This window comes from Pinus tabuliformis, chromosome 8 (genome assembly GCF_031772625.1).
Source record: "Pinus tabuliformis cultivar Carrire ecotype Pingquan chromosome 8, CPIR1, whole genome shotgun sequence".
Taxonomy (NCBI): domain Eukaryota; kingdom Viridiplantae; phylum Streptophyta; class Pinopsida; order Pinales; family Pinaceae; genus Pinus; species Pinus tabuliformis.
The window spans coordinates 799,323,574-799,337,368 of NC_142294.1; the positions used below are offsets into that span (position 1 = coordinate 799,323,574).

Consider the following 13,795-nt stretch of genomic DNA (forward strand, 5'->3'; position numbering starts at 1 on the left):
AGATGGATGGTATAGAAGAAAAACTTAAAGGCAACATGGAAGATTTGAAGACAGATTTGACAAATTTGCTACAAGAAATGCTTACTAATGGCAAAATGGTAGTAAAGGAAACTCATGAGGAGAAAAAAATAAGTGTTAATCATGATTTCATAGACTCTAATGGTGGATTGAAGACCCACCATGTTCCAATATAGATATAAGGAAATTTGATGGCAAGGATCCCGTAACATGGATACTACAGATGGAGTAATATTTCGATCTCCATAATGTGAAAAACACACAAAAGCTACGCATTACAACTTTATATTTGGAACCAAATCAGTTTGTATGGTATCGATGGCTTTTATCTTGTAAACAAATTATCACTTGGGAAATTTTATGGAAGAAATGTTAGTACATTATGAGGATACAAAAAACAACAATTTTTTTAGCTAATTGATAAATCTCAAACAAAAGGGTTCAATGATGGAGCACATTGAGGACTTCCAAAAATTGAATATAAGGGTAAAATATATTCTAGAGGAGCATAGGATTGATGTGTTCATAGGGACTTTAAAGGATAACATCCAACATGAGGTTCGCCTTTGGGAACATGATTCATTGGAGAAAGCATTCAGGTTGGAAAGAAAAATGGAAAACAAAATTATGGCCACAAGGAAGCCTACCACTCACAACTATAAAGATGGAAGTTTTGTTGCTCCTATCCTTCCACAACCTACAAGGTTGAAGCAAAAGGGCTTTGTTACAGTTGTGATGGCAAATACACTAAAGGTCATAAGTGTGCTGAGAAGAAATTATTTTATATAGATTGTGAAGAGGAGGAAGAAAAGGAACAAGAAACATCAAAAGAAGAGGATATACACCAAGAACAAACCCTAGAGAAAGAAGAAATGAATCTGACCATATCTTGTAATACATTGGTCAGAATTACCTCTCCTCAAACTATCAAGATAGAAGGGCATATCAAGAAGAAAAAGTTAATAGTGTTGATTGATTCAGGAAGTACCCATAATTTTATTCATTGTAAGATAGCCAAGGAATTGAATTGCTTCCTATATGGGCATCCAAAGACTCTACAAGGGCCATAAGAATAAAATATTTTGGGTTTTGTTCGAAACAGAGCTGCGCATGGTGATTAATCAACGGTCGTGGTTATCACTTGCCCTATTTGATCAATACCGTGATGTTGCGAAGTTTAAGGCCAATTTTCACAATTCCTATATCTGCGTGAAGAAGGATTTGATAGAAGAGTGGCATGCGGTGCCATATACGGTAGCCAGAAAACATATTTTGGTTATCCTTAGTAAGTGGTTGAGCGATTGGCTCACCCTGACTGAGCCGACAATAGTAGGAGGAACAAGAAGGATCACTGCAAAAACACAGGTTGAGAAGAAGGATCCCAAGAAGGATCCCATGAAGGATTCCCAGAAGGAGCCCAACAAGGTCTCGATTAACCTAGAGGAAACCAATTGTGCCAGAGACAGAGCACATAGCCGGCACAAAAACTGCGGAGGAGGAAGAGGGTGGCGAAGACCCTTTTGTGGGAATGGAGGACTTCAAGTCTCTGTTCATTATCAAGAAGTGGTAGAAGCGGAGCGCTAGCAGTGCACGAAAGAAACAAAAATCGAACAAGTCCACCAACGTAGAGCCATTGGCCCTTATGAAGAGGGATCTTGACGAAATTTGGGATACTATTCGATCCACGATGGAAGATATCTAGGAGCACATAGAAGAGCAATACCAATCCATCTTGAAGAAGGTGAAATAGGGCCTTCAGGAATTGCAAGTATAGAGAAGTGTTCTACAAGCGAACATGGGTCAAGCGAGCGCATGTCAAGCAAGCCTGAAGCAAGTGAGTGTGACAGCCTTATAGGAAGAACCTACCACAAACCTCCGCGCGGTGCAGTTTCCAAAGGGATCATTACATGTTGACACTTCAGAAGAGAGTGCGCACCTCCTTGAGGCTTAACCTTCCAGCACTCTCCATTCAGACATTCGATGAGCTGCATCAAGGAGTATCAAATGATCTCAGGGTTCAGGAAAAATGGGCATTACTGGTTATTAGTGAAGTCAAGACTAGCAACCAAAAAATGTTCGAGGAAAAGGTGCAGGCGCTCAAGGAACGAGAAGAGGTCATTGCACGTAGTCAACAATTGGATGCTGCAATAGCGTAGGTGTGCAGTGATCTTCCAGAACTTCAGATTCCCGTAGAGGAAACTTCGGCCGAGAAATTATAGAAGCTAACAACTGTAGTCAAAGAATCTAAGATTGAGGTAGGAAAGGTGAGGTTTGAGATGCAGCTGCAGATCTCTGAGCTTCAGATGAAGCTACATCCTACCACCCCTCTAGACATCTAAGAGCAGAGAGAGGCTACTGTTAAAGATGATATAGAAATTCTTGCCATAGCAGTTAATGACTGCAACCAAATTTTTGAAAGTACAATGGAAATGTGGGCCTCACTGCAGGAGGACCCGCATCTACAGAAACTTGAAGCTGACATCCGCAAAAATAAACTGCAGTTTGATGAGATTAGGGTGACAACACGAACCTTAGCACATGTGCAGAGGTTCACCAAACTCCAAGAAGGGAAATTCATACAGATCCAGATTAATGAGCTGTGTCAAAAGGCTTCTATCATTTCAGTAAGGGCGCAACCATGGGCTGACGAAGCAAGTCAATTGTCGCATAATGTCTAGAGAAAATTAAAAGTCGTTCAACAGACACAAAGGATGTTGAATTTAGCAGTCGAAGGGCCAACTACAGAAAAGTTAGTCGAAGAGGTCCGACAGCCCACGGCGCAGAGTACAATAACTTCAAGCCTTGAAGTTTGAATTCAACGACCTCAAAGCACATGTCGAGGATATACCATCAGAGTGACTCGAGGATGAGGCACGTCTTTGTTTTGGGGGACTATTAGGATGGGGCCCCTTGGGTCAAGTTTTGATAAGATATTGTAAAGTATCCGCATTTTGAGGAGTGGAGCATGAGTAACGCAGGTCACTAGGAGTCAAGGGGCTTTAGGAAGGTCAAAGCCCCTTAGTTTTTGTATTGTTTTGAGATCCACCCATGGTTTGCGGACCATGGTATTGTAATGGAAAAAAGTATATAAAAGGGTGTCTTAGCAAGTATAAGGGAATCAATTAATGAGTAGAATGGGATTTTGATATGTTTTGAGTCGGTACGATCTTTCTATATTTTTGGCAAAGGGGAAGGCTCCTGCAGATGAGTGCGCAAAGACCTTAGTAAGTTCACAGCTGAGTACGCGGGCCCCTACATCCGTGTGCACAAGATCTGGGAAGTTTGTATAAGGAAGATCTGAAGTAATAAATAATATTTGAAGCAATTATGTGTCCAATTTATATACTTGTGTGTTTTCTGTATTTATGCGCAATTGAATGCCATTATCTATATTTTTGTCTTAAGTGCTCTGCGAAGATCTGGATCTACTGTTATAGGTTATTTTATGCATGACTAGACATTTATGCGAAGCTCATAACTCTGCGTAACTGAAAATCACTATAAGTTTGGGGTTCGTGAAGGTCAGATCAAGCCTTAAACTAAAGAAACACCCTAACCCCTTGTCACATAGTCTTCTGGATGCAAAAATCTGGTTCTAGAATCCCCTAATATTGCCTTGAGTGAGACTGCAACCTGTGCTAAGCGGGTTGTTTCTGAAAGGGCGGTAGTGTAGGGTTTTGTTGGTTAGCACAACTAACTCTGAACCTGTGTCCAAGCCCCCTCAAGCCAACAATTATTCACAAGAAATCCACTAATAGGATGAGAGGTCTACTTTATTTAATGATATCATGGGAGCTCATTTCGATGAGGGAGAATATGTAACATGTTATGGGTTGGGGGAAAGCTCAACCAACTATTTATGCTAATTTTTTTTTTGTCTTGTATAATTCTTGATGGGATATGGAACCAACTTAAGAAGTCCAAGTGTCTAATATTGGAGTTGAGATTTTGAAGTCTAGGGGAAGGGATGTAGTTGTGATTGAGACTTCGATGCCTAGGGTTTTACCTAAGGAGTTGTGGAGGGAGGTTAGGTCAACCTTTCAATATGCATGAGGTGTGTGAGTACTAAATTGGATGCTTGCCTTTAGGCAAATGAATTTTGAACCTTGGGGCTCTAGTAAGTCTAATAGAATTTATGGTTGGTTCTAAAATTTTGGGAAGAAGAGCTTGAAAGTACTCACGCTTTCTCAGGCACTATTATGTAACTCTTTTAATGCATGTTGTGGTATCTTAGTTGACCATTATACTAGTTACAATAGAGGGTGTTGTATAGAAGCTACGAGAATAAATAAATAAATTATAAGTTACACAATTAAATAAATTATAAGTTACACGATTAAATTTAACTCTGGGATAATGTTTTGAAGAGTAGGAGTATGTAACACCCCATATTATTAAATTAATAAATAAAAATAAAATAAATACTAAATAAATAAATACAAATAATAAATAAAGTGAATGATTATAATAAATAAATAAAAACAACTATTTTCAAATAAAAATAAGGGTAAAAGTAAGCAAAGATAAATTATGGAAAAACTAAATTAAGAAAAGCTTAAGATATAAATAAAAATGCATGATGACAAGTAGATTATGTTCATGGAGTCTTTTCATCCATTTTTGGAGAGAGGAGTTCTATTTAATGGATGAAGAGAAGAATGTGAAATATCATTTTCCTAGAGAATTATTAGGAAATAAGGATTAGTCACTAGTAGCAGTAGTTGATTGAGGGCTTAGGGGTGGCTATTATATAAAAATATGGTGCAAATGAGCATATGGTTGGGTGGAGAGTCATCCCCCACATGTTGGTTTTGGTTAGCTAGATAAGGGATTGGTGCACAAAAAATTGATTATTCGTAAATAAGTAAGATGGGTTCTTCATCTCATGCATAAGTTCTCATCACCTGTTGCTCCCATGGATTTTGTACTTATTACTAGAATTTTCTTTATGTTTTGTGAATTAATGGTCTTGAATTTATTTATGTAATTGATGTATATTATGCTTGAAGTTTGGTCATTACAAGAGATTTTTGTCTAGATAGAAACAACACATTATGTAAAAGGGGTTAAAGAGCTAGGAAAAGAAGTACCCATAATTACATTAGCTAGGATAAGAAATACCCCTACATAAATGGCTATAAGTGATCCCAGAAGAACCTATCGATCAACTAGTGCAAGCACGACAAGTAAATCCGACAACAACAAATGCAACATTGGCTCAAGGACAACCAACAAATTAATCAACACTAGAGCCAATGAATATTGATCAAGTTTGAAAACAAGCAACATACTACTTAGACATCTTCGTCTTTGATTCACTACTTTTCATAAAATAATTTTGTAACAAAATCTCTCTAAATTTTGTAAACATAAGTCCACAACTCTTACTTTCTCTAGAAAAGCAATCATTTGAGGTGGGAGGAGAGATTGGAAGGGTTAGTCAACTAGACATAACAATTAAACAAGGTTAAAATGAAGTTGAGTGTCCAATTGGGGTTATAAGTTACTTGACTATGCAATTGGGTAAGCCAACCAATATTGTTAGATAGTTACAACAACTAACTTGTAACTAAATAGCAAGTATAAATATGTAAAAAATAAGAGGGACTATAGTTGTTTCTCTTGAGATATATCAATAAAGTTCAAGTTTCCAACTCTTATATTAGTTTTGTGTTTTTTTCCATCTCTTTTCTATGTGTTAATTGCACAATATTCTGTATCTTGTTGTGTATTGATCTGTTTTAGGATACTAATAGTAAATTTTATCCACAAACCCCTAGATGACACCAAGAATACACCTTTAACGCTTACACTATTCAAATACCAATTTACATCGCTCTTTTATAACACCCATTATTCTTTATTATTGTTGCCCATTTTATGATTTCTATAATTTTTTCAATAATTTTCTGATTCCATTCATTTATACCACATCCTATAGACACTTTTCCACTATTGATATATCATTTTCCCTTTTGCTACCAATTATGCTTTAGCATGGTTTTATACTAATTGAAAAAAATACATATAGCGCTAAATATACTAAAACTTGACAATGTTGATAGAAATACAATTGCATCTTTGCATACAATAATTGTTCACATAATTTGCACACCATGGCACATATATTTCCAATTATCACTTTAATAGCTAGAGCATTCAATTACCTCATTGATGTAAGCAAACATGTTATTCTTCTATATCAAATTCACTGAAACAAAACTTATTAGGGAATGGAAGTGCCTTGAAGGTTTCTCAAAGAAACACATTACATGGAAAAAAATAATGTTGATAATTAATCATGAAATATGTTATATTCTTAAAAACCTATCATTTAGGATTCATAGGTGTTTTATAATCACTTCTCGTATTGCAATAGTTTGTGCTTTGAAATGATGAAAATGTTGTTAGTTTATTTTATTGCCACTTATGTATGCAACTATCAAATTTTCCATATCTTAATATCTTGTTTGGTAAAATGGTTTATGCATTATTTATTTATTTATTATTATTTTTATTTTTATTTTTTTTTCTATATTGAAAATCGATTGCATTCCTAGCCTTGTTCAAGGTAAGGATATACCATCGTTTCCCTTATCCATAGTCTCTCTTACAAAAGGGACAAATAAAATGGATTTTGTTTAACATTATCTATCTGAAACCATTTCACAATATATATCCACATAAAATATTTGTTTGTTATCTCTAGTAATCAAACATATATTACTAAGGCTTCATAGTCCTAAATGTTTTTATTTCACAAATCCTTAACAAATCATTTTTTTCAAAATTATGTCATTCCAATCTATGACCAAATTTAAAAATAATTTATTTTAACCTTTTCATCTTGTACACAATTTAATTTTTCCACCTTCAGGAACAACTACTTTCTTATTCTCATATAAAGCCTTGTATATAAACAAGTATTGACTTGAAGCAACCTCCAAACATCATGCATTAGAATCAGAAACCATTTTCATATGCCCAATGAAAGTTACTTCATGTTATATTTACCCAAATTCTAACTTATATTTATCATATTGTTATTCCCAACATTATTTCTTTACAATGTACAAATAAGCATGACTTTGAAGGGATTTGTTTTGTTTTTAAAACTTCATGAGTGCTAGAGAGTTTTGGGTGCATTTGATTGCTTGAATCTATAATTGTTGTGGTTGGGTGTAGTCTTACTTATGATGGTTAATGTCTATTGAGTGGTTGATATTGGCTAACCAAGCTAAACTGATATGAATTAGGTATTACGGGTTGAGGATGACATGCTCTCAAAATCTTCTTCAATGGTTCACGAAGGTTGTCCCAAATGGAGATCAATGATATGACTACTAAGTGAAGTTGGCCTTAGTTGTGATGTAACATGTAGAAGTAAGCCACTATAAATTGCATGGTCATTTTATTATTTTTTAATGATTGACACTACACTAGTTTGGTAAAATATTAAGCATTATGGTGTGTGTGTGTATAGATATATTGCAATTTGTGGCTTTAATTAGATACTATATATTTGAGCATGTATTCCAATTATTGCAACATTGCTTGATGCTTAGTCCTCAACCACTCATTTGTATATGATAATTCCAATTTGATGTTAACTTTTGTGTTACAACCCACAAATCTAACTTTAAAGGATATTTGACAATATGTTGTTATCTTGGCTTTGTAGAAGAAGGTGGTGTAATGTTCTAGGGATGAAAATAAATCCAAGATTTTGAATAAAAGGAATAATGTAAGCATTCTCACTTTTATTTCACACAAACTAAGCAGGTCTCATTGACTAATCAATGTGGAGGTCATATGGATAAGTCAATGAATCTTGGGCTTATCCTTGTAGATGAGATAGTTTTTCTAGATTCATTTGATCCTTAAGGGCTTTGGGAGGACACAAGTTTACGAACAAAGCACGTTGAGTCGACTATAAATGCCCAATGATGTAAATGTTTCTTATTCTAAAAAAAAGGACATCACCCCATAGAAAAAACTACTCTGCATTATTTCTAAATAGGTTTTGAAGCATTAATTCCATCTCCTAGTGCATTGATGGATACATTGTCACAAATAAAAAAAATAAAATATAAGTCAATAAAATCACCACTCCATCAAATTTTCCATTACATGATACACTTATGCAACTTACCAAAATATCTTACTTGGATTATTATAGGAGGGAAAAATGATTTTTCCATGTGGGCATATGTGATTATAATGGCCTAGTAAAGTAACCTTAAAGGCTCTTGGATTAGGTGGGTAATTCTCACCTATTAAATCTCTTTATTTGCATAATGCTTTCCAATTAAATCTCTTTTCTTTAACATTCACAAAACAAATACAAGTGTATGAGAGTTTTATGGTGCTTAATGATGAAGAACATCATCTAAGCATTAAATTAAACTCCCCGTCTATGTTGGAATCCAATAAAGTAAAAATATTTGATTTGTAAAAAAATCATTGTTGGAATTGAGTTTTTAACATTTTTAGTTCTTTCGAGACTCTAAAACATATAAATTGATAAGATTATTGTTTTGGCATTCTAAAATTGTAACCTCTGCATTACCACGAATTTTTTTTTGGGAAATAACACCCTACTCTTAAAAAACCAAAACAAAAAAGAAAATCCCCAAGAAATGAAACATTTTGATTAATCTTTAAACCACACCTAAAGGAAGTTAAAATTGTAACCTATATATTCTTATGAAAAATAAATGAGAAACAACACCTACACCTTTGTTTTAGGAAAAAAAAATGTCCCCTCTAAAAAATAAATAAAAAGAAAAGAAAAATACTCAAGAAAAATAACATTATGATTATCTTTGGACCACAAATAGAGGATGATGATTAAAATGTTAGGTTCATGGTAGTGGTGATAGAGAAATGAATAGCCACATCATAGATAATTATTAAAATTAGTTAAGTTTGGGATTTTACTAAATAGTGTTAAATTAAATTAGTTTGAAAGTATTAACATAAGTTCATGGAATATAGAATAAGTTAATAATGTAATTAAAAGACACTCTTTAGAACCAATGATTCTATTAGAATTGTAGATATATACAAATGTAAAGTCCCATCATGATCTAAGTTTCATGAGCTGTCAAATAACAGTAACATGATGTATTGGCATAAGTTCATGGAATATGGAATAAGTTAATAATGTAATTAAGAGACGCTCTTTACAACCAATAATTCTATTAGAATTTTAGATATATAGAAATGTAAAGTCCCACCATGATCTAAGTTTCATGAGTTGTCAAATAACAGTGGCATATTTTTATTGTGGTATTACTATTAGAATATTAGATATAGAGAAATGTAAAGTCCCATCATGATCTAAATTTCATAAGTGGTCAAATAACAATGGCATATTTTTATCGTGAAATTGCTTTTGCCAGACTAAAATATCATTCTTTTTCCTATTTGTGTTCAATTAAATCATAAAAAATTTAATCATAGTTCCTAAGCAATGAAAATTCTAACTTTTAAAAACCCAAATTATAAAATATTTGTAGAAAATTCCAATACCTTTAATTCTTTGGTGGTTACTTTATTTTATTTCTTATGTACCCATGAAGTTTCATGAGTGGTCGAATAACAATGGCATATTTTTATTGTGAAATTGCTTTTGCCAGACTAAGATATCATTCTTTTTCCTATTTGTTCAATTAAATCATAAAAAATTCAATCATAGTTCCTAAGCAATGAAAATTCTAACTTTTAAAAACCCAAATTAGAAATATTTGTAGAAAATTCCAATACCTTTAATTCTTTGGTTGTTACTTTATTTCTTATGTAGCCATGAAAAGTTTTCTTCTGATAAATCCAAATTCTAAACCTTAAAAACATCAAAAATCATTTTAAATATTATTCTTCAAAAATTTTCTCAAAATTTCAATCGAGATACTGTCTCAAAGAAACAACCTACATTTCTCATATAGAGCATTTGACCTTTATAAAAGTAAATATGAAATAATAATCTCAACAAATACCTCCCTTTCTTTTTATTCAGGAATTCGAGGGCACCTACACGCTGAAGTCAAGGCCCCATACAAAGCGCGCCGAGTTGGGAGATAAGAGGCGGCTGGTCAAAGTCTGGCCGCATGTCGACCAGGACAAGCGGTCCAGTCGCCCTTGACTTGAGGTCCGATAACCCCGAATTACGGGTGCGTGTGCCAATGTTTAATTATTGTATGTAGCATATATTACTTAATACATTAATAGAGCTATAGCCCTATTAATATTGATAGTTTATCCCAATACTGTAACTAAGAATGGGTATTCTTTTCTGCTATATATATTTTTATCTTTAAATTATCAAACAAACTATATTCTATATATTCACTGGGTGAGAGGTTTAGTACAATTTTCTTTTCATTTATAAATACTAGACATTATTGCATCAGTCCTAATTATTATTTGGTATTAATGGTGATATATTATGGAAATATTTTGAAATCTAAGATTGAGGTCAAATTATTCCGTCTAAAATTTAGAATTTTTTAAATTTTAAAATATTTTTTAAAAAATTACAATTAATTTTTTTTCTAAATATTTTGTAAAAAAAATATTCTCCAAATCTTCAATTAAATTAATCAGCAAAAAATTGAGATTAAATAATGTTCAGCAAGAGAGATTGGTTCCTGGATCCACACCCAACTCGCTACAGATTTTCTTGTAGTAACTAACTCTGCTATTCACTGCAGCAGTGTTCCCACCATTGCATTCCATGCTGTTGATGACTTTGATTGTGGCGCCGAAGCCCTGCCCGGAGGTTATGACTGAGTGGCAATTGCTGTTCTTCATCCAGAACCACACGGCCGTCTTGAACGAGATGGTGGCGTCTAGCCCCACCTCCTCCGGGTTGTCCAGCCCGTCGAATCCAATGTCCTGTCCCGCCGCTCCATAATTGAAATTCCTGAAACGTCATTAACAATTTAGCAGGCAGGCACTCAGTCTTAGCTGTTTCTGCTAAATTTAGAGATCAGATGTGTGATTCTAAGTGTAAAGTCGCGTGAACATTACATACCAGCTTAACTGAAGAGGCCCACGACCATGGTAGCTCTTCCCGCTCGCACAAGGCCACGTGTTCGAAGAATCACAATAAATTGAACCAGGGTTTACCTCGTTAATGTAACAGAGTCCTGACAGTGAAAATAATTAGTTCATATCAACTTCAATAATGGATGAGTAATTGAGATCCCAATAATAGAAAGAGATATAGTTCGAAAAGATAGGGGTAAAATTTGGTTGAGTTGATAGATTAAATTGATGGGTAGATTAATTTTTTGGGTAATTATGAAATTAAAGTGTTATGTGTTAGGAGATTGGAGGTTTAAGTATCCAAATTCAATATATTGGTAAAATAGGCTAAAAATTCTGGTAACGGCCATTTTACAAGAATATGAAACTATCCCAATTGCCCATTCATCTAGATAAAAAAAATAAAAATTAATGAGCAGATTACATACCTCCAGTTTCGTGCATCACATTTGCGAAGAAGGCAGCGAGTTCTCTCTTCTTGACATCTTTGGATCCGGTGGTACCAAATCCAGAATACGCACTGGAAGCTGCGACGAAAGCTTTGTAAGTGTAGAATCCCTTGCCCTCGCAGGAGCTGCCAGCTCCGCCGGCAAGACCATCGAAGAAACTCGAAGAAATTATGGCCCCTGCGCCTCCATGTCCGCCAGTTGAAGATCCTCCGCTTTGGTTGTAACAGGGGCCGCTCTGGCAGCCATAGCCGCAGTAAGCAGAGGTGGTGCCGCAGTATCCATGAATGCTGCAACACTGTCCGATGGCGCAGCTACAATTAGCAAGGGTTGGGGCATTAAGAATGCTATCGAAGAAACTGCGGGAAACTATGTTCGCCACGCTTTCAGCGTTAACAACATTAACAATGACGCCCAGCAGCAGCTGCACAAGCACAAGCACCATAGCCATTCTTGGCAACACCGGGCCGTGGCCATGAGGACTAGCTGCCCCTCGGGCAATCACCGATCTACCACTGCCACTCGCCATTGCTAATAATTGCTGACCGCTCCTGAACGCCCTCTTGAATCAGAGCGGAATGCTTGTATCATCCTTTTCTACTTCTCATTATGAAACAACTATTGCAGCCAGGCAATACGCGGTTCGACGCGCTTTGCTCGGGAGCGTTGAACGTATTCACATTTTTAGTCTAATGAATAGAAGTTTGACGTAATAGAGGTTTGACTGCAGAGTTCTATCGCTAAAAGATATTTGGTGTTTTTAGAAAAAAAAAATTGTGTTTTCAAATGAGGAAAAAGATAATTGAATTTTTGGTAGTCTTTGAAAAAAACAAAGATTGTGTTTTCAGATGAGGAAACAGATAATTGAATTTTTGAAAAAAAATTGTGGGTTTTTTAAAAGGAGGGAAAAGTGACTTGAATATAAAGCGAACTGGATGATAATCACCAATACCTTTAATGAATAATGAATGTATATCCGACTCTGCCTGCCACATTCGAAACATAATTGATCTATATAAGGAGAACTAGAGGATAATCACCAATATCTTTCTTGAATGTATATCACACCCCGCCCCTAGATTAGAAAGAGCGACTTAAAGATGTCACTCACGATTATTAATCCCACTACCGTCTTCTTGCTCCCATCTTTGGAGAGTCATTTATATGCTCTTGAGTTTAGGAGCATATAAGTAATATGATAGCAAGTTTTATCATTAATTTCGACTTTTGTAGTTTTGGTGTTTGGAATCGATTTACAAGTAGTTTTATTTGTGTTCAAATCTTTGGAGGCACCACTCATACACCCATTGTCAGGCCCCCGAGTTGGGTAGACGTGCGACCTAGTTGTAACGGACACACCCATGTGCGACAGGTGCCTGAGTTGACCAACTCGGGTGGAGAACGTGACTTGGAGGTGACTTTTGGTTTTGTGTGACTGAGTCGTACGACGAGCGGTGCGATGAGATTGTGTGATAGGAGCATGCGACAGGGGAGCGCAATGGCGATCTCAGTGGGGCGTTTGGGTGGGCGTGCGCCCAGGCGAGGCGCCCATGGGCGAATCGACACGAGATGCGACGGGCGCACCCATACTTAGCGCAACTGGGTGAAAGTGTGCAATGATGAAGTATGTGACGGTGGAGAGCGGCGGACTGACAAGTGGGCGAGTGGTGGCATGGGTCGACCTAAACAACCACACGATGGAGGGCAGTGAGAGCTATTTTATTGGAGGGTCGACTTATGTTTATTAATCAGGCCTACTTGACATTTGGATGGGCCAACCCATTGAAGAGTCGTGTCCCTTGGTGGATAGATCTAATCAAACACATATATATTGGCATCGAGGTGGAGCCTTGGAGACATGATCGAACATCCATCAACCGAACTCAGAATAGGATTGTAGAAACATAGAACAATGAAGGGGTCGAGCGAGGAAGAAGGAGTGCGAAGGCAAAACTAGCGGTAGGCAGCGTTTCGTGCGGACTTAGGTTTGTAGGCAGGTCGGGTCACAAGTCGTGCACAACGTGCAAACCATGCGCCTACACCACGGGCAAACAACTGAGTAAATAGAACTATAGAGGGCATGGGAAGATTGCGGAAGGTTGGAACGGTTGTGTGAAGAAGTTCGACAGACAGTGGAGTTTCAACACAGTTCAGGTGGAGTTGGTATATCGCCGAAGTGCAGGATGTGTGTGGAGTACTACGAGCAACACAGATGGGCGACACGACCACTGAACCGAGTGTGCAAAACTCGAGTAGGTGCTTAACGTGGGCAACATGACTTG

General features: G+C 36.2%; 1 protein-coding gene across 1 annotated transcript; it reads right to left on the reverse strand.

The window, feature by feature from the left end:
- Positions 1-10,594: 10,594 nt before the first annotated feature.
- Positions 10,595-12,165, reverse strand: LOC149237981 (endochitinase 4-like). Its single transcript, XM_089372881.1, has 3 exons — positions 11,496-12,165; positions 11,054-11,168; positions 10,595-10,942 (listed from the first exon to the last, which is right to left on the reverse strand). The coding sequence occupies exons 1-3, from the start codon at positions 12,040-12,042 to the stop codon at positions 10,648-10,650; spliced, it is 957 nt and encodes a 318-aa protein (XP_089229007.1). The 5' UTR covers positions 12,043-12,165; the 3' UTR covers positions 10,595-10,647.
- Between the last annotated feature and the right edge of the window lie 1,630 nt (positions 12,166-13,795).